The 19,150-nt window shown below is 40.4% G+C and overlaps 1 protein-coding gene across 4 annotated transcripts in view; it reads left to right on the top strand.

The window, feature by feature from the left end:
- The window catches only part of JAK1 (Janus kinase 1), a 98,608-nt gene that overhangs the window by 67,210 nt on the left and 12,248 nt on the right, over positions 1 to 19,150 (top strand). For all 4 annotated transcript variants that reach the window (XM_075936159.2, XM_075936161.2, XM_075936158.2 and 1 more), the window contains 8 exons: positions 338 to 501; positions 1,735 to 2,077; positions 6,299 to 6,487; positions 7,303 to 7,460; positions 9,653 to 9,776; positions 12,731 to 12,920; positions 15,629 to 15,735; positions 17,200 to 17,346. In XM_075936159.2, the coding sequence (XP_075792274.1) occupies positions 338 to 501; positions 1,735 to 2,077; positions 6,299 to 6,487; positions 7,303 to 7,460; positions 9,653 to 9,776; positions 12,731 to 12,920; positions 15,629 to 15,735; positions 17,200 to 17,346 (1,422 nt within the window). The remainder of the gene's footprint in view (positions 1 to 337; positions 502 to 1,734; positions 2,078 to 6,298; positions 6,488 to 7,302; positions 7,461 to 9,652; positions 9,777 to 12,730; positions 12,921 to 15,628; positions 15,736 to 17,199; positions 17,347 to 19,150) is intronic.

The following is a 19,150-nucleotide window of genomic DNA, read 5'->3' as shown; positions in this document are numbered from 1 at the left end:
GGCGAGGAAGGACAAAGTTATTGAAATAACATCAGTGAGTGTCACTGAAGTCACTGGGGCACTGGCACATGTCTCAGTGGACGTGATCTCTTTTCTGTGCTACAGAAACTGCCACTGAAAAAACGTTTTTTTGTCAGGCTGTAGAGTGAGGTTGGTCTGGATGCATTTTTGTTTGTTCCATTTTATGTGTCTGTGTGAAGGAGAAGGCAGCACTTCCTGTTTTGTAAGGCTCTGCTGCTGCTTGTGTACGGCTATGATTTTGTTGCACCTGTTGGTATGCAAAAGATAGATTATTGCAATAATTTTTTAAAGCAACTTTTCTTCACTTCCCATTAAGGGACAGTATGATTTGGTGAAGTGCCTGGCACCAGTTCGAGACCCTAAAAATGATCAGGAGGTTCATGAAATTGAAAATGAATGTCTGGGAATGGCTGTCCTTGCAATCTCGCACTATGCCATCAAGAAAAATATGAAGCTACCAGAGCTTCCCAAGGATATCAGGTTAGTCAGGGTAACGCTACACTTAGTACTGTATATGCTTCTGCCCTCTTCTAGGTAGAATACTAGTCCTGCTGAATGTGTGTGGACATGGTGCTCTCTCCCAGCTAATCTGTCAGCGAATATAAGCCCTGATGTTACTACTGCTAAGCAATTCTCTTTTAGCTCTTGTGGTAAGGATATGCAGTTGGAAGATACTCTTGAGTTCTGTTACCTACTGGTTACAGTGACTTTTATGAAGCTACAGCAAAATGGACAATCATGAAGTCTTGAATATTGATGGAATTCATATAACTTCAGTGCGTCAGTTTGTTATAGCAATAGATGATTTAGAAGTGTCAACTTGATTAACTAGTAACACCTGTTCTTGTTAGTCTGCCATTGGTAAATTGAACAAAATAACCTTTTAAATCTAGTTTAGAATCATAGAACACTAGAACTGGAAGGTACACTGAGAGGTCATCGAGTCCAGTCCCCTGCCCTCACGGCAGGATCCATATCATCTAGACCATCCCTGATAGATGTTTATCTAACCTGCTTTTATATATCTTCATAGATGGAGATTCCACAGCCTCCCTATTAACATTTTAGTTTTATGTACTGTAGTAAAAATAAAATTTGCTTTTCTCACCACTGCTTGTTAATTAATGGTATATTATGGTTTTAATTTCACAGTTTGCAGTATAATTAAATACATTTACTTGATTATGATTACTGCTTTATTAGCTTATTGCCCAAGTAAATATACATTTCTCAAAGGCTATAGCAAAAGTTAAGGACAAAATTCTCAAAAGTGTAAGGCCATATATAGGCGCCTAAAGATAGTGAGTACCCATGATTCTTCTTGATTTGATTTAGTGACTTAGGACACACAGGTCAGAATTTTTTGTCTAAAGTAATGGCAAAAATAACTTCAGCTTTAAATGCTTTCTTATAACATATTTTAATTAACTGTCCCATAAATGCTTTATTATTATGTGTCTTAATGAGCTTGATCCCTACAACTTACTACATCTGAATGAGGTATTCAGCTAAGTTTACACATTATCTATATCAAGAATAAAATTGGCAGTTGTCATGTGTGTTATGAAACTGTTTTTGTGGCATTAGTATTAAATGTACTATGAAACTCTGCGTATATTTTCACTAAGTTGTTTTTACAGTACACCAACTGCAGTCTTATAACAGTAAATTGAAGTAACAATATTAACATTCCATTGGGGTTTTTTTTTCCAGTTACAAACGCTATATTCCTGAAACTTTGAATAAGACCATCAGACAAAGGAATATCTTAACGAGAATTCGGATAAATAATGTTTTCAAGGATTTCCTTAAGGAGTTCAATAATAAAACCATTTGTGACAGCAGTGTCTCTCCGCATGATCTGAAGGTTAAATACTTATCAACAATGGAGACTTTAACTAAGCATTATGGAGCAGAAATTTTTGAGACTTCATCATTGCAGATTTCAACAGAGAATGAAAAACATGGATTTAATTTGGGAGACAATGGGATCATGCCACAATATGAAGTGATGGTGACAGGAAACAATGGAATACAGTGGAGGCGCAAACCAAATGTGAGTGTCCATTCACGGACAGAAAGACTGAGGATTAATTTGGGACATAACAAAAATTATACGCTGCAAAAACTTGAACCTTATTTAGAAAATTAGTTAATTGAGAAGTTTCAACTTCAGACTCTTTGTTTAGTAGGATTCTTGGCATTGTTTTAAAAGGTTAACAGAACTCTGTAGTCCTTTGCAGATGGCTGCACTAGCTTTTACTTCTAGGAAAACCTTGTCATAAACTTTTGTTTAGATCATAAGAAGAAGAAGAAAAAGTGCAGTGGTCACAAACATTTTTCTGTGTTGTGAAACCTTGTGGTTTGAGCAATTAGTAGTTTTTGGACAAGATGATGTCATTACTAATTTGGAAAGGAAGGGCGTGGTAGGTTGGTGGCAGAATTGCATTAGGAAACTGACAGACTGCTTTTGGTCAGCACTAGTTCTTTGCTTTTGTGAGTGCTAAAAGTCACAATGAAAATTAATACTTGCACCAAATCAGCCACGCCAGGTATTGCTCTCTAGGATTTCAAAAGTGGGATTTGTATAGATATTCTGGGCTTATCCAAGTTAGGGATGTGAATGACTAGTCGACTATCCGATAAGCAAATGCTTATCGGATAGTCAACAGGTTAGTTGACTAATCATTTCCCTATCCCTTGCTGCCTCTCAAAAAGAAGCTGCAAAAGTGGAGGGGGGGGGAGGAGGAGATGTGGAAGAGGTGCTTCAAAGCGGCAGTGCTGTGTGGAGCCTGGGGCCAGACCCCAGGCTTCACGCAGCGCTGCTGCTTTGTTACACCACACACAGCCCAGGGCCAGCTGGTGTGTCCCCAGGCAGCACACAGCATTTCAAAGCGGCAGTGCTGCATGGAATTTGGGGTCAGCTGACTCCAGGCTCCACGCGGTGCTGCCGCTTTGAAACGCTGCGTGCAACCTGACGCCGAGCTCCCTGCAGTGTTTCAAAGCAACAGTGCCACACTGAGCGCAGGATCAGCACAGGAGTCCCCAGCTGACCCCGGGCTCCCCATGGTGCTGCTGCTTTGAAATGCCATGGGGAGCACGGGGCCCACTGGCTGTGTGCTCCCTGCAACGCTTTCACCTTTAAAAGGGTTGTTGCTGCATTTCAAAGATGGATGCACCCTATTGACTAATTGAATAGTCGATATAAATTGCGTCAACTATTTAATTAGTTAATTTAAATTTAACATCCCTAATCCAAGTGATAAAAGATGTGTATGCTGACATGTATGGAAACAATTCAAACTGTAAATTGTGTTCCTGAAATTAGTTCTATTTAAATGCTGCTCTCAAATACAGTATTCCTAAATAGGCCCCCTAGGAAAATCACATCTGTCCTAAGGATGTTAAGGACTAGTTTACTAGTCGCCCCCCCTCCCTGCCATGCCCTTCCCCCCGCTGTCTCTCTCAGCCTGGGGTACGGGCTCCAGGCGGCGCTGCTGCTTTGAAATGCCACAGCACTTCATAGCTGACCTCAGGCTCCATACAACGCTGCCCCTCTGAAATGCCTCAGAGCCCTTGTACATTTTCACAAGGGCACAAGAGGCCTTGTGCGTTTCAAAGGGGACATGCCCGTGTGGAGCCTGGAGTCAGAGGGACTTCCTATTGGCCCCAGGCAGCATGCGAAGTTCCAACTCTGAAATGCACAAAAGCCCCTACTGTGCCTCTTGTACATTTCAAAGGAAGAATGTGTAAGTGCCTATCAATTAGTTGAGTAGTCGATGGAAATTCCATTGGCTACTTGACTAGTAAATTAATTGATATTTAACATCCTTAATCTGTCCTATAACCTCACACAGCTTCACAGTTAAAAAAGGGGTCCAATGGAGAGCAAAGGGCTATGGCAAACTGCCTTATAGGTCTGCATTTTTGGCCTGTTCTTTGGGTTTGGAAAGTACTTGGCACAGTCTGGGAACTACAACCTCAACACTAATAATAATTGAAAAAAGTTATATAAAATATAACTAAGTGGGAAGATACATGTGCAGGAGTGCAGAGGACAGGGAATGTGCTCCTTCCTTTTGGCAAGTGAGCCATGAAAAACCTGTCACTTGATGGCATAAAAACACGGTGGGTTAGTAATGGTCTTTAAAATGATTTTTATAATATTGTCCACATGTATGTTACATGTAACTCTCACACAGAATTGCAATAGATAACAATGAAGACCTTGTGCTTTGAGACGAGAGTGTGGCTCTTGAGTTTTGAACTGAGTTTTTGTAATGTTTGTTAATTACTTTTCAGGCATGAGCTAACCTTTGTTGCCCTTAGATAGCATTATTTCTGCCTTACTGATGGAGGAAGAGAGGTTGACATGCCAAATATTGCACAATTAATTGTGGGCAATACTAGTTAGAATGTATGACACACCACCTGGAATCCGAGCTGTGAATCACTTTCTTACCACTTTTCTCCATAGCAAGGGAGTCTTGCCTGTACAGCTGGATATTTAAGTCCCTAACACAGGGGTGGGCAATAATTTTTGATGGGGGGCCACTCCAAGACTTTGGAAAGTGGTTGAGGGCTGTACTCCTTCATGATATTAATGGAGTTTGGAGTAAGGGACTGGGGTAAGGGAGAGAGACTGGAATCTGGGAGGGAGTTGGGATGAAGCAGGTGGTTGTGACCTAGGGCAGGGAAGTGGAGTGTAGGGGTTTGGGATGTCACCTAGGGTAGGAGGGGATTGTGATCTGGGGCAGGAGACTGGGGTGCTTAGGGGTTATGGGTATAAGAGGGGGACAGAGGGTTTGGCTATGGTGGGGGGGGCAGAGTTGGGGCAGGAAAGGACTGGGGTGCCAGAAGCAGGCTGTGGCCAAGAGATGTACCTGTCAGCTGCCAAACTTGCCTGCCTGTTCTGCAGAGCTTACAATGTTTCCCAGTCTGCCTGCCTGCCTGCCTGGCTGGCCATGTGCTTGATGAATAACTGAGCACAGAAGGGGGCATGATTCTTCTTAGCTGCCATGATTCTTCTTAGCTGCCGATTATTCTAACAAGCAGCTCGCATTGGCTGGTTTCTGCCAGTAACCGGCCAGGGGGAATGTGCTGGAGGCGGGGCGGCTCCTAAAACTTCCTTCCTCCCCTCCAATTTCAAAACAGAAACGGAGCCCTGCAGTCTGTCTGGGGCTCCCTGCTGCCTCTGCGGGCTGGATCCAGTGGCTTGGCAGGCCTGTCCTAACACAACCAGCCTGTCAGCCACTTAAGCACTCTGTCCTGGACTACACAGGCCTATCTTTGCCTTGCAGGTTGACAACAGAAGGACTTAGGCCCTGAGTCCTTTCTGAGTTAACCCCCTATAGAATCCAACCCCTGATCACAGGATCCCAGATCCCCTGTTCTCAAAGGAACAGTGTACCTCAATTTATATGTTTTATCTTAGACCACTTGCCCCTGTATTGAACATAGTACGTGAGTGCAATAATAAAACAAAGTCAAAATCATAACATGTTTTTGAGAGGCTAACCTAACAGGTTAATCTCTTGTGTAAATAAGCATATCTCACCCAAAGCTTACTCCAGCATTTTCAGTCAAGTAGCTTACTTCCTCCTGTTACTTTTTCTCTCTGAAGTTTTAACAGCCCTATATTAGCATTTGGTTCAGATTGAAATACAAAATACAGTATTTACATGTAAACAGCCATCTAGATAAATGTATTCTGTTTGTCAGAAAATCTGTTTTTCATCTTTGCTGTTGGCCAGTCCTTTGATACAAATCTTAAAAACGTAATTTCTAACATTAATGCATTACTCCTTTGCATAGCATCTTTACATGCATTTCACAGTGATTTTGATACCCAGAGTGTCAGGGGCTTTTAAGAGACATATGACACTCTTTAATGAACTTTGATGTAAATATCAGACTTGAGGTTCTTGTACCCATATGTGCTCCCTCTTCCAGTTAGAATCAAGAGATTTCTCAGACACAATGTATGAGTTATTTGCTCTTATTTGCCTGTGTTTCACTAAATAGCCTCTTTGAGAATTAATGTCTTTATGATGTATACATAAAAGATATGACTGATCTAGGCAGTGCTTTTTTGTGTTTAAAAAAAAAAAAAAAAAAGGTGCTGGTACTCCAGAGGAAAAAGTGTTGAGCTCTGACTAGAGGTGCCGGGAAGTACCGTCACAAAAAAAGCACTGGATCTAGGGTTTGAGAAATCCCTAAGATTAATTTGTCATGAAATTTATATTCATCTGGTACTTTCATTCCAAAATGTTTGCAGGTTATACAGCCTGAAAGAGAGAAACATAATAAACTGAAGAGGAAAAAAATGGACAGCAAAAACAGGAAAGGTGAAGAAAAAAACAAAAGCCGAGAGGAGTGGAACAGTTTTTCATATTTTCCTGAAATCACACTACTTGTCATAAAGGAGTCCACAATCAATATTAACAAGCAGAATCATGAAAAGATGGTAAGGGCTTAGCTGTGGTGAGCTCTTTTCCTGTGAAAGCTTGAGCTTGTGAGAAAGTATTAATATTGGTGGGCAGACATGGTGTCATTAAACAATCACTCCTGTTAATTATCTAATGGGTAACAAACATTGGCATATCAACAGTTTGTGCCTAAAAAAGATGAGTGCACTGTTTTGCAGAACAAATCGATCGACACCAGCTTGCTCCCCCAAAGTGATGTAGCCATGTATGTGTCACTCTCCACATCATACTTGTTATCTCTATCCAAGCTCCCAGTATGTGCCCACCACACTTCTAGTTAACTGTTTGTGACATTGTCTGAATCTTGACACAGTAAAAGCAGCGTGAAGAAAGAAGAGAAACAGCAATGAGCATGGAGGGAGAGGAGGTCAAGAGAAAGATCACATAGGGAAAGGCAGGAGAAGCGCATCAGTAAGCATAGAAATAATGGCACTCCTAAGTGGGAGTGCATGACTTTTTCCTGGTGTGGATGCCAGAATTTAAAAAGGAATTATTAAAACCTGTGTTACTCTAAATCCAATTTGGCCTTTCCGCATTCTCATCTTTTTGACTCAGAGGGACCCACATGGGTGCCAGACTCTGCTCACCCATGGTAACTTCTGGGGATATATAATGATCACTGTTGTCCTCCTAAATATGTCCTTATGCCGTGGTTACTTGGATAACTTTTTGTCGATCCCACTGAAAAATCCTGGGTAAAAACAATCGCATATGTTTTCCCAGACTTTAACCCTCTCCTTCCCTCCTTTATTAATTTTTTTAACCAAATTGTAATAATTCTTTTTTGTTCTAGGAAATAAAACTTTCTTCACACGAGGAGGCCTTGTCATTTGCATCTTTAGTAGATGGATACTTCAGACTTACTGCAGATGCCCACCTCTATCTCTGCACTGATGTAGCTCCACCTTTGATAGTGCACAACATAAGAAATGGCTGTCATGGACCCATTTGGTTAGTTTAAGTGCTTTTATCTTGATTTTTGTAGATATTTAGCCTCCTTAAAACCAAAACCTCATCCTGATTTAAGTGAGAAATTCTGAGAAGTTTAGGAGTTGTTCTTGAGTAGCAGGGATTTGCTTGCAAAGGATTTTAGGATGACTTAATTGATAACCAACAAGACTGCTGAAAACAGCATTTATTTTTCCAGTTCCCAAACTGTTTCCCTGCGTGTTGAGTTTGAGATTTTTTTTTTAAATGTTGATGAGATGGGAGAGACAGAAAACAGCATATGGTGTACATCATTTGAAACTATAGGGTAGGATTTACAGAAGCATTTACTGTTAGCCTAACTCTTCTGTTATTGAAAGGAACAATAAAATGGCAGTACTCCCAACACCTCAAGTGGAGCAGAGTAAGGCCACTGCATAGTGCTTGTAAGTATCTTGCTCGCAGTGCCTTTGTCATCTGCATAGAGCCCTTCTTGTCTGCAGAGATGGCAGACATTTTATTTTCATAGTTCCGCAGGCCATTACAGGTGACATGCACATTTTGTTCTTATGTGTAGATTGTACTTTCGTTTTGTGCTATTTTCTTAATCTAAAATATTTTTTTAAACTATAAACCCAGGAATCCTGATTTCCTGTCCAAACTAACACTTCTTCCTGGGTTCTACTTCTTGCTTTGCCACTGACTGCATGAGGTAACTAGGAACTGATTCTCTGAATCTCATTTTACTCATCTGTAAAATGAAAATGTTTATCCATTTCACAGGACCAGGTTAAGGCTTGATTCATTAATGTTTGCAGAGCACTTTAGCGGTGTCTGCAGTAGAGCAGAACTATTACTAATTGAACTGCCCTAGTTTAACAAATTGTGAAGTGAATCAGTCCACCTCAGCCAGGAAATCCTTGTATGCAAATGCAAGGTTGTATTTTTTTCACTTTTATTGTAGTTGAAGGAATTATCACATTTCTTATTTTTGCCATCCCATTGTTTTTTCCTCTTATGTTCCCAGTCACAAAGCATACTTTTATTTTAGATTTAAAAGTGTCAATAAGAGCCCATAATACATACGCATCACTTGTAGTAAAGCTACAACTACATATGAAAATATAACGGAAGCCGTGTCTCTGCAGTTAGGTGTAGTCCTTTGAGATTTGAAGGTGCAACAAACAGACAACAAAGGTATTACCTGCATACAGTTCTGGAAGCTTGCTTACAAATTAAGCTGTATACCAGAGTTGGGGAACCTCAGGCATGGGGGATGGATGTGGCCCCTGGCTTGCCTGGATCTGGATCCTGAGGTTCAGAATTGGGGAGCCTGCACTGGCGTTCTAGCCCACCCACCTGCAGGGCTGAGGCACACAAAATCTACTAGCTGGGGATCCCTAGGTGAATGTGGGAAGTGTGTTTCTCCTTCTCAGGCTGGAGCTTTTCACTTTGCTTCTCACTTCTGAGAGACCCCCCAACTGATTTTTCTGTGGGTCAGCAGCTCCCAACACAAACTGTTCTCCACGCCTGCTGTATACACAGTGGCTACGTCTACACTGGCATGATTTTCCGGAAATGCTTTTAACGGAAAAGTTTTCTGTTAAAAGCATTTTAGGAAAAGCGCGTCTAGATTGGCAGGACGCTTTTCCGCAAAAGTACTTTTTGTGGAAAAGCATCCGTGGCCAATCTAGACGCACTTTTCCGCAAAAAAGCCCCGATCGCCATTTTCGCGATTGGGGCTTTTTTGCGGAAAATAAATCTCTGCTGTCTACACTGGCCCTTTTGCGCAAAAGTTTTTCAGAAAAAGACTTTTGCCCGAATGAGAACAGCATAGTATTTCCGCAAAAGCACTGACAATCTTACATGAGATCGTCAGTGCTTTTGCGGAAATTCAAGCGGATGATTTTCCGGAAAAACTGGCCAGTCTAGCCACAGCCAGTATGTAGCATAAAGCCGTGGCATCCAACCAGTTCTGAAGCAGTAGCCATTATTGTGACTAATTTGCTACAGCAGTAGCCACTCTCAACCAGTCAAATAGTCACATGTGGCTACAGTGTTGAACACCATGGGTATAAAGTATGTTTTATTAGTACAACTGTTTGTATAATGCAGTTGCTCATTCTTGTTCCAAAGACAAAGTAGCTTTTAAGAGGACATTTGGAATGTAACTACTCATTTGCCCATTATTCTCATTCTTGTATTCACTGTTTCAGCACAGAGTATGCCATCAACAAATTAAGACAAGAAGGGAATGAGGAGGGGATGTATGTGCTGAGGTGGAGCTGTACAGACTTTAATCACATCCTCATGACAGTGACATGTTCTGAAATCTCTCAGGTATGTTGGGACATATCAGTAATGAAGTTACCAGCCTCACACAAGATGTTGGAGTCAAGTAAAGGCTATAAACTCCCGAGGATCCATATACATGTAATTTGGTAGCTTAGTGCATGTGGTCCTATGTGACTAACAACTAGCCCCAGTAGCCATGACAGCCTACTTACTCACAGGTAAAATTTCCAGGGGTACCTATGGTATCTTTATGAGATTGGTCCCATTGATACAAAATTCCCACTGGGACTCCAAGCAGAAAGGTATGTGTGTGTCAGATCCAAATCGTCAATTGCTTTTGTTGGATTAAATATGTGCTCAAAGGTCTGTAGACAGAAGAGTGACTGTCAATGTTCCTCACTTTATTGAAAAGGTTTCTTTAGGTGGATTTCTGGACAAGAGATAAGGACATTAAATGGGGGTTGTTTCCTGTAACTATAGATGAGACATTGGACATGGCATCGCACAGGAAGTTAACACCCTACAGTATTTTGGAGGAAGTTAACCGTGTGATAAACTGTATAGAAAATCGGTTGTAGACTTTCAATCATTAAGTGGGTCCTCCAAGGGTTATTGCTCAGCTCATTTTTGTAACATTTAAAAATCTGAGAGAAAAATAGGACTTGGAAGTTAAACTTGAGCCCAAAGCTATGCATGTACAACTCCCTCTAACTTCAGTAATAATTGTGTGGATGAATCTCAAAGCAGAAGTGGTCCAGAATTGTTAAATTAACTACAGAAAGGAACGGTACTGTGTGCAGGAGATAATGGTGCTAAAATGCTACAGTGGTGGGTAACTATATAAGTAAGTGGATGGATGGAACACTTAAAAGTACTGAACTGGGAAGTGTTGTCCAAAACCACTCAAGAATATGAGCTATCTAGGAAATTGGGAGGAAAATGGCAAATGGAATTCTACAATATAAAATAACTTAAGTCTGGTACATACAGGAGATTGAATGGGGCAAGTAAATGTTCATACAGTAACCTCTTCTGCAGGGTTTATCTTCAGATTGGAGTAAGCAATGCTGCAGTGGAGGGCATATCCTTAAATAACAAAAGTAGCCAAAACTAATGGTAGGAGAAGTAAGGACATCAGTGAGTAATACTTGAAAATAGAAATGGAGGATGTAACAGCTGCAAGGATGGTAAAATTATTGATAATTCCCATAGCAGTTTTACATTCCGTAAGAAAAACTTTGTCTATGAACAGCCATCGGTACAAGGATGACTTCCCAATAATCCAACCACATCATAGGCTATCTTGAAGAAGAATTTCTGGACACGTGCATCATAAAATCACTTTATACCTGAGATACATTGATATTTTTGTCCTCTGGATAGATGACAAACTCCCTGAGACTTCCACCACAATTTCAACAATCACTAACCATCCATTACATTCTTTCTAAAACACTGTTATACTAGCAGCAGCTTCTTGAACACCAATATCAGCTTCAAGAATAGAACCCTACAGGCAAGTAATATATAAGAAACCCAGAGATCATCACACCTACTTTCATAGAGCTAGAAACCATCTCAGACACACCAAAAAGTCTGTTATATTCAGTCTGGCTTTTAACTATATCAGATATATTACATATATATGGGGATAACTGGCTAGGGATGTAATAGAGTAGTCAATTAACTGATAAGCAAAAGCTTATAGGTTAGTGCTATAGACTACATGCTTTTCCTCACTTCTCTCCTCCTTGCTAGTAAATTTTTTAGCAGGCTGGCCAGCAGTCCAGCTCAGTCCTGGCTTGTTAAGGGTCCAGAATCTACCTCTTCTGTGGCTCTGCATTTTAAAGTGTAATAGGAGGTGGGCAGGCAGGCAGCCTGGCTCAGTTTTGACTCCTGCTGAGTCGGAGAGCTTAGACCCTCCCCCTTCCTCTACCCACCCCACATTGCTGTCTCTGAGAAGTGGCCACTCCATGAGGAAAGCAGGTTTTTAAACTGGCTCCCCTTGCAGATCAGCTCCCACCTGGCACCCTACACTGCTACCTCTGATACAGGGGCAGCAGTGTGGAGTGGTAGGGGGTTCCTTGGGAGTGTGGCTGAAGCACACTGGCTGTCGGCCCCACTTCCGGGGACTATAGAATAGTCAACTAACCAATAAGAATTAAAGATTTATGATCTTGTGTGCACCAGTCGCATGTGGTGTACCTCATTGAGTGCACGAAATATGCCAGTTACTACATTGGTGAAATCAGACCATAATGACCCTCTCTAATGAACTTTTAGTGAAAAATAAGACACAAACATGAAATCACCTGTGGGTGAGCACTTATTACAATGCGGTTACTGTGGATCTGACGTATCAGTCCTCATCTTCAGTTGAAACCTGTGAAACACTTTAAAAAGATGGGGCTGGGAGCTCAAATTCATAACTTTCTAGTTACTAAAAATCAGGTACTGAATAGAAACATTGGATTTATGCTCATTACAAGTCTATAACCATGTATTGTGGCAACCCTTTCAATCCCTGTAACTGGAGAGGTGTTAACTGGGTTGAATGGCCTGTTAGGGATAACTATGCTAAACAATCTGTTCCACTCTGTCTCTCTCTCTCTCTCTCTCCAAGAAGTTATCCCAGACCTGAAGAAGAGCTGTATGTAAGCTCAAAAGTTTGTCTGTCTCTCCGACAGAAAAAGATAAACCTTGTGTCTCTACTATCCTGTGACCAGTGCAGCTACATCACTACACATGACATTAGCAGATCACATTTCCTCCATTAAGGACTGCGGAAATGTTTTTACTAAATGTAACTTTAAAAGCAGGGGCTTTAATTTTACATTGGTAGATTTATGATACTAAATTGGTTTAATTCCCTTGTTTAATTTCATTGGCTTCTTTGAACTTTTATCAGGGATGAATTTGGCTTCAGATGTGCTTAGCAGCGCTATGTACTATTGTTTCATTTTTGTGATTAACATTTCGCTTCCCTCCCCCTTAAATAGCAAAGACTAAATGAGTCAGTCCAGTACAAGAACTTCCAGATCGAGGTGACAAAAGATGGTTGCTTCCTTCATGGTCCAAATAAGTTTTTCCCATCTTTAAAAGAACTGATGGATCACTTGAAGGGACAGACCCTTAGAACGGATAACATAAGCTTTACGCTGAAGAGATGCTGCCAGCCAAAACCAAAAGGTAACGACTCTCGCGTCAGCCTTAGTTTTGGAGAAGGTGAAGGCATTTGTGACCACAGGGGGACTTTGCATTTTGTTCTGTGTTGTTAAATTAATATTTGACAGACAAATATAAAAAAAAAAACCCTATTTGTTTCAGGGGGAAAAAAAACCCTTTTAATAAAAAAGACTTATGTATAGTGTAATACTGCAGGTACTATGAACAAATTATTTTTGGGAACTGTTATCTCAGCACAAGATGTTCAAGAGCTGTTGTTAATTACTAGTATAATTTGTGCAGAGTTTTAAAACTAAGTAGCACATTGCCTTCAGCATGTAAATAACCAGCCCTGTAGTATCAACAGTAGATGACTAATTTTAATATAGCTCCTTGAGGTTTAAAAAGTCACAACTGACTCATTGAGTTATGTGTTTAAATACCTCTTAAATTGTAAAAAGTAAGTAGTAATCATTTAGGGGCTTCCCTCCACCCCCGAAAGACACATGCATCAAGTAAAGGTGCTGCATCCACTGTGATCTTTGTTTTGTCAAAGAAAGAGTGCTGGGTGAAATATTATGGTAATATTATGACCTTTTTGTTTAAATATCACTTGCTCTTGAGATCTAGTGTTAGTAATAATAATTAAGAGAGAAAGAGAGGGGCAAACCCTGAAGTCATTACTCAGATAGAACACACTTTGAAGTCAGTGGGAATTTGTCTTAGCAAGGATTTCAGACTTTGCTTTCAGATTGGTTGTGGGAGTAGAACAGCAGTTGGTGAAGTATTGTTGTGAATTTCATTAAAATCGTTTTATAAAAAAGCATACAAATTACTTGTAGCTAAACTTTATGAAAGAGGAAGGACGTGGTAAAGTCCTGTTGATCAGATAATGGCTTCCTGTTAGAATAAGGGGAATAACTAAGATAAAGTAGCTACGTGTTTAGTTTGTGAAAAGTTGAGAGAAGCATAATTAGTACATATAAGCAGCATGTTGCACTGCTTATGTAACATTGACAATGCTTCATAAACTAAAGTAACAATAATTGTCTTGAGCACTGAGAGATTAAAATAATTAAAGATTTAACTGTTAAACATGTAAGTTACTTCCTGCAGTTGTAATAATTCTAATATGAGAGTCAACTTGTGTCTCATGCTCATCTGAGATTTCCAATGACATAATCAGAATTGCCTCAGTTTACACAAATGTAAATTTGTATTTTGACCTTAATAGGAACTCTGGTTGCACAATGAGGCAAGATTCCTTAGGTTCACTGTTCTCTCTCTACCACATTATTGCCTTTTTAAAAATAAAAAAATTTAGGTTGATAAAGAAATGAAATTAAAATAATTTTTCAGTCTTCCATCTGTAGACCTCTCCGAAAGTATTGTAAGAATGCAGAGTCATAATATGGCCTTGAGACCACTCCCTGTAGTGCGGTGAAAAAGGGGGGACGTGCATCTGACACCCACATCCTGGTGTTTTATACTTGCATACTTTTAAGAAGACCACATATGTAGATATATTTTATGAATCAGATTGTAGCCTTTTTGTGTACAGATGCATGAGGGAGAAAGAGGGTATACTGAGCCTGGATTTCTCCCCTCCTTTCAAGGACAAGTCACATTTTTGCAGTCTGGGTATTGGGACTGCTAGCATTCCCTACAATGCAAGACATTCTGATTGGTGAGGGGAAGGAGCAGCTCTGGCTTTATCTCGCCATCTAGGTATAGGCCAGCAAATCTGTCTGCCTTCAGAATGGAGTGCAGGTTGTATCCACTTGATGGGTGGCCAGAGAGCACAAAGAAAACACCAGGAAACATTTTGCACAGGTTGAACTCTCTGGTCCGGAAACATCCATTGTCCAGAATGGTTTGTTTGCCTGATGTCCACTTTTCAAGAGTGTGGCTTAGAGATGTTAAGGACTGGTCGACAGGATAGAGGTCAACTTAGATAGAGGCAGCAAGGTGGGGGAGAGGGGAAGAGGTGGGTACTTCAAAGTGGCAGTGCCGCTTGGAGCCCAGAGTTAGTGGGGGAGTCCCCAGATGATCCTGGGCTTCAGCACTTTTGCTTTTGAAGTGTAGCAATAGCCCCTTCAAAGGCAGAGGCACCCTATTGGCTAATCAAATAGTTGATGCAAAAATGCGTTGACTATTCGATTAGTCATTTACACAATACTTAATAACCTTAGTGTGGCCAAGTTTCCTGCGGTCCCATAAAGTTTGTTTATAACCACCAGACCTAGTCTTCAGTGTTCTGTGCTGTTAGTTAGCTCTAATTTTCCCATAAATATCCTCTAACAGCTCAGTAAGCAGTAGAAGTGTTGGTTCAACCTGTACTTGCTTTCCAGAGCTCTGCTTGAGCTATTGTCGAGTTGTAACCCCAATGTAAGTCAGTGCTTAACAGGCACATTTGTATCCTGTATATTTTTCAGTGCAGTGCTATACAGAGCAACAGTGCCTAATGTTGTGATGGAGAAATTTAAAAAAGGGTGTTTTTTATTGGATTCTCTTCCAAGTGATAAATGCTAGGATAAGTCATCTGACCGAATAATCACATTTTAAGATTTTTCCCTAAAACTATCTAGGAATATTAGCTTGCAGATTGCATATGGAAGATAAAAACTCCATTATTGGATGAATATTAGAAGTAAGGAATTGCAAATTTAAGATTTTTTTAAAAAGTAAACCACATCAAAGAATGTTTTCTCCCTTTCCTGTCCACTCTCCAGAAATCTCAAACTTGTTAGTGGCAACAAAGAAAGGCCAGGAATGGCATCCTGTTTGCCCTCTAGGTCAACTGAGTTTCCATCGAATCCTCAAAGAAGAAATTCTGCAGGTAGGTAGCTGCTGAATGTCAGTTTGCTTAGCTGATCCTTTCAGTTGCTGAGTATAATCAAACAAGAAGATAAGTCTTCATTGCTAGAGAAATAACATGAAATTTCAACAATGACAGAGTTTTCTCTTCCCCAAAAGAGACTTTTTAAAAATACTATTAGTTTGAAAGGTATATTAAGCCACCCGCTGTGAACTCAAGCATTTTTTCAGTGATATGCTATATGTACTAGCATAGCAGGAGGGAAATACCCTATGTACATGTTTTTCAATCAGTAAAGAAAAACACATTTCCTGGACTGATTTTTGGAAAGAAAACTTAATTTTATCACCTGTATACTCTAACCCATGTCATTTTGTAAAGGCCCTATATTTTTAAAGGCCGGATTCTGTAGAGAATTCCGGATCCAAGACCCAAGATCTTGCCCAGTAAGAAATAAGGGGAGCATTTAAGTGATTCAGGAGTAGAAGTGACATAGAGGTTGGGTCTAGAAGTGTAAGTTTGTTGGAAAGTCAATGGGATTTATTTGACTAATGGAATATGTCTGTACAGCCAAAGGGGGGGGGGGGGGAGAGAACCCCTACACCTAATCCACCAAAAAAATACAAAGTGACATAGTGTCCAGCTCAGATCAACAAATAGCAGTGTCGTTGTTCCTGCCAGAGCTCTAACTGGAGAAGAAACATCACCCCTGTTATTTTGTAGCCACAGAACACATACACCATGAGCCCAAATCTATAGACCTGACCTTCAAGACTCACTACTTTATAGGTTGTTGGGTTTTTTTTTTCTTTGTGTCACATGGATGCTCTGGAAAATTTTATTAAAGATGCTTTTTTTTTTTTTTTAAATGAAATTTTCAGGTGGTCTCAGGGACCACAGAAGATAGTGGTTGGTATACTGTAATTTGTGGGGAGGGAGGAGGAGGAGGATAGAGATCAGCACATGCATACTTTCCACTAAAGAACTAAGGTGAATCCTCTGTAAATTTGAGGGAACATGTCGTCTGTTTTTTCTAATATCCCTGAGAATGAGTTCCACCCAGATATTACTTTCTTTCTTGGTAACATTTTAAAGTTACACATACATGTCATCCCGTTCTTAAACAAGAGGCTAGTCATCATTAATTCATTTGTTATTCATTCTAATAACACATCATGGGGGACTTGTTTGGTTTTAGAGTAGATCTAATATCTGACAGCTCATTAATGGTAAACTAGTTCAGCATGGTAAAAATACCCTTTTCAGAGAATATCAAAAGGAGGAATAATGATTTGGGACTTACTGTAAAATGTTACTAGTTTCTCTTTGGTGATAGATTGACAATGGTGAAATATGCATATATTAACGCAAATGGAATAGAAAATGTTGAGGGGTTGCAAGGACCGTTTTTCAGTATTTTTGTAGCTCTGTGCCTGTTTGCTTGATGTCTTGGTTTGACAGTTCTGGTTATGCATTACATCTTAGGAAGAACACCTTGGAAGAGGAACAAGAACACAAATTTACTCTGGGATTCTCAATTATAAGGCAGATGAGAATGACGGGTACCAGGATGAAAAAGAGAAAAAAGTCCTCCTCAAAGTCTTGGACCCCAGTCACAGAGACATTTCTTTGGCAAGTTCTTCCTCTTCTCAGTTTATAGTATATAGACAAATAGCTAATGCCACATTATTCATGCTCAGATTTCACTATTTAAGTAATATTAGTTTGCACACAAAACTGAGGGAATTGAAAAGTTAAGGCTATCATTTTGCATGCAAAATGCTACCTATAGCATTCGCTGGCAATACTCATGCACCTGACAAGATCAACATAACTCAATCAGAAGTTCAGTTTTTTCAGATGAGTCACAAATCCAGGCCCTGTTCCCCATAAACAAGTAATTTCTCAAAATAGCAGTCTAAATTTTAGCCTTTCTTTGATTTCAGAAAGCCTTTGACAAGGTCCCTCATCAAAAGCTCTTGAGCAAAGTAAGCTGGGATGCTTGAGCAGGTCCTGTTTTGGATTGGTAACTGTTTGTTTAAAAGTTAGGAAACAAGGAGTTGGAATAAATGGTCAATTTTCAAAATGGAGAGAGATAACTAATTGTGTGCAGATGATACAAAATTGCTCAAGATAGTTAAGTCCACAGCAGACTGCGAAAAGTTTCAAAAGGCTTACAAAATTGGGTGAGTGGGCAACAAAATGACAAACACAATTCAGTGTTGTGATAAATGCAAAGTAATATGTATTGGAAGACACAATACCAAGTATACATACAAAATGACAGTCTAAATTAGCTGTTAACAATCAAGAGAGAGATCTTGGAGTCACTATAGATGGGTGGTCCCCAACCTTTTGGGGCTGCCGTGCACCCGGGGCAGGGGCTGTGCATGTCCTGCGTGTCCGGGGGTGGCACTGCGCATGCGCCGCGTGTCCGGGGCGGAGGCTGTGCACGCACTGGGCGCCCGGGATGCAAGAATGGCTCGGGCTGGCCCTGGTCACTAGGTGGGCGCACATAAATGACCTGGCAGGCCCGCTTTGGGAACCACTGCTATAGATAGTTCTTTGAAAAAGCCAATTCAATGTGCAATAGTAGTTTTTAAAAAAGCAAAAAACAACAACAAAAACCAGAATGTTGGGAATCCTTAAGAAAGGGATAGAGAATAAGACGGAAAATATCATATTGCCTCTCTAAATCCATGGCATCTTGCCCACTGTGTGCAGACGTGGTTGCCTCATCTCAAAAAAGATATATTGGAGTTGGAAAAGAAAAGGACAACAAAAATTATTAGGGTTATGAAGCAGCTTCCATATAAGGAGAGATTGATAAGACTGGGGCTCTTCATCTTGTAAAAGAGATGACTAAGAGGGGATATGATAGAAGTCTATAAAATCATAACTGCTGTGGAGAAAATAAATAAGGAAAAGTTATTTATTCTCTCCCAGAATACAAGAACTAGGGGTCACCAAATGAAATTAATAGGCAGCAGGTCTAAAACAAAAGGAAGTATTTCTTCACACAACTTATAGTCAGCCCATGGAACTCCCTGCCAGAGGAAGTTGTGAAGGCAAAGACAGTAAAAAAGAACTAAATATATTCAAGGAGGTTAGGTCCATCAATGGCTGTTAGCCAGGATGGGCAGGAATTGTGTCCCTAGCCTCAGTTTGTCAGGTCTGGGAATGAGTGATGGGGTTTATCACTTGATGATTATCTGTTTTGTTTATTCCCTCAAGGCACTTGGCATTGGCCACTGTTAGATGACAGGATATTGGACTCGGTGGACCTTTGGTCTGACCCATATGGCTATTCTTATGTAGTCCCAGTGAACTGCACTGGGATACATATTTTTTTTAACCACTATATTAGGCCCTGGTCCTGTATGCAGTAGGTTGGGAGTCAGAATGCTAGGATCCATCACCAACTCTTGACACTGAT

The sequence above is a fragment of the Pelodiscus sinensis genome, chromosome 9 (genome assembly GCF_052426305.1).
Source record: "Pelodiscus sinensis isolate ZL-2025 chromosome 9, ASM5242630v1, whole genome shotgun sequence".
NCBI classification, from domain to species: Eukaryota; Metazoa; Chordata; order Testudines; family Trionychidae; genus Pelodiscus; species Pelodiscus sinensis.
Note: the sequence above shows the minus strand (reverse complement) of the source record. Positions and strands in the feature narration are given on the sequence as shown.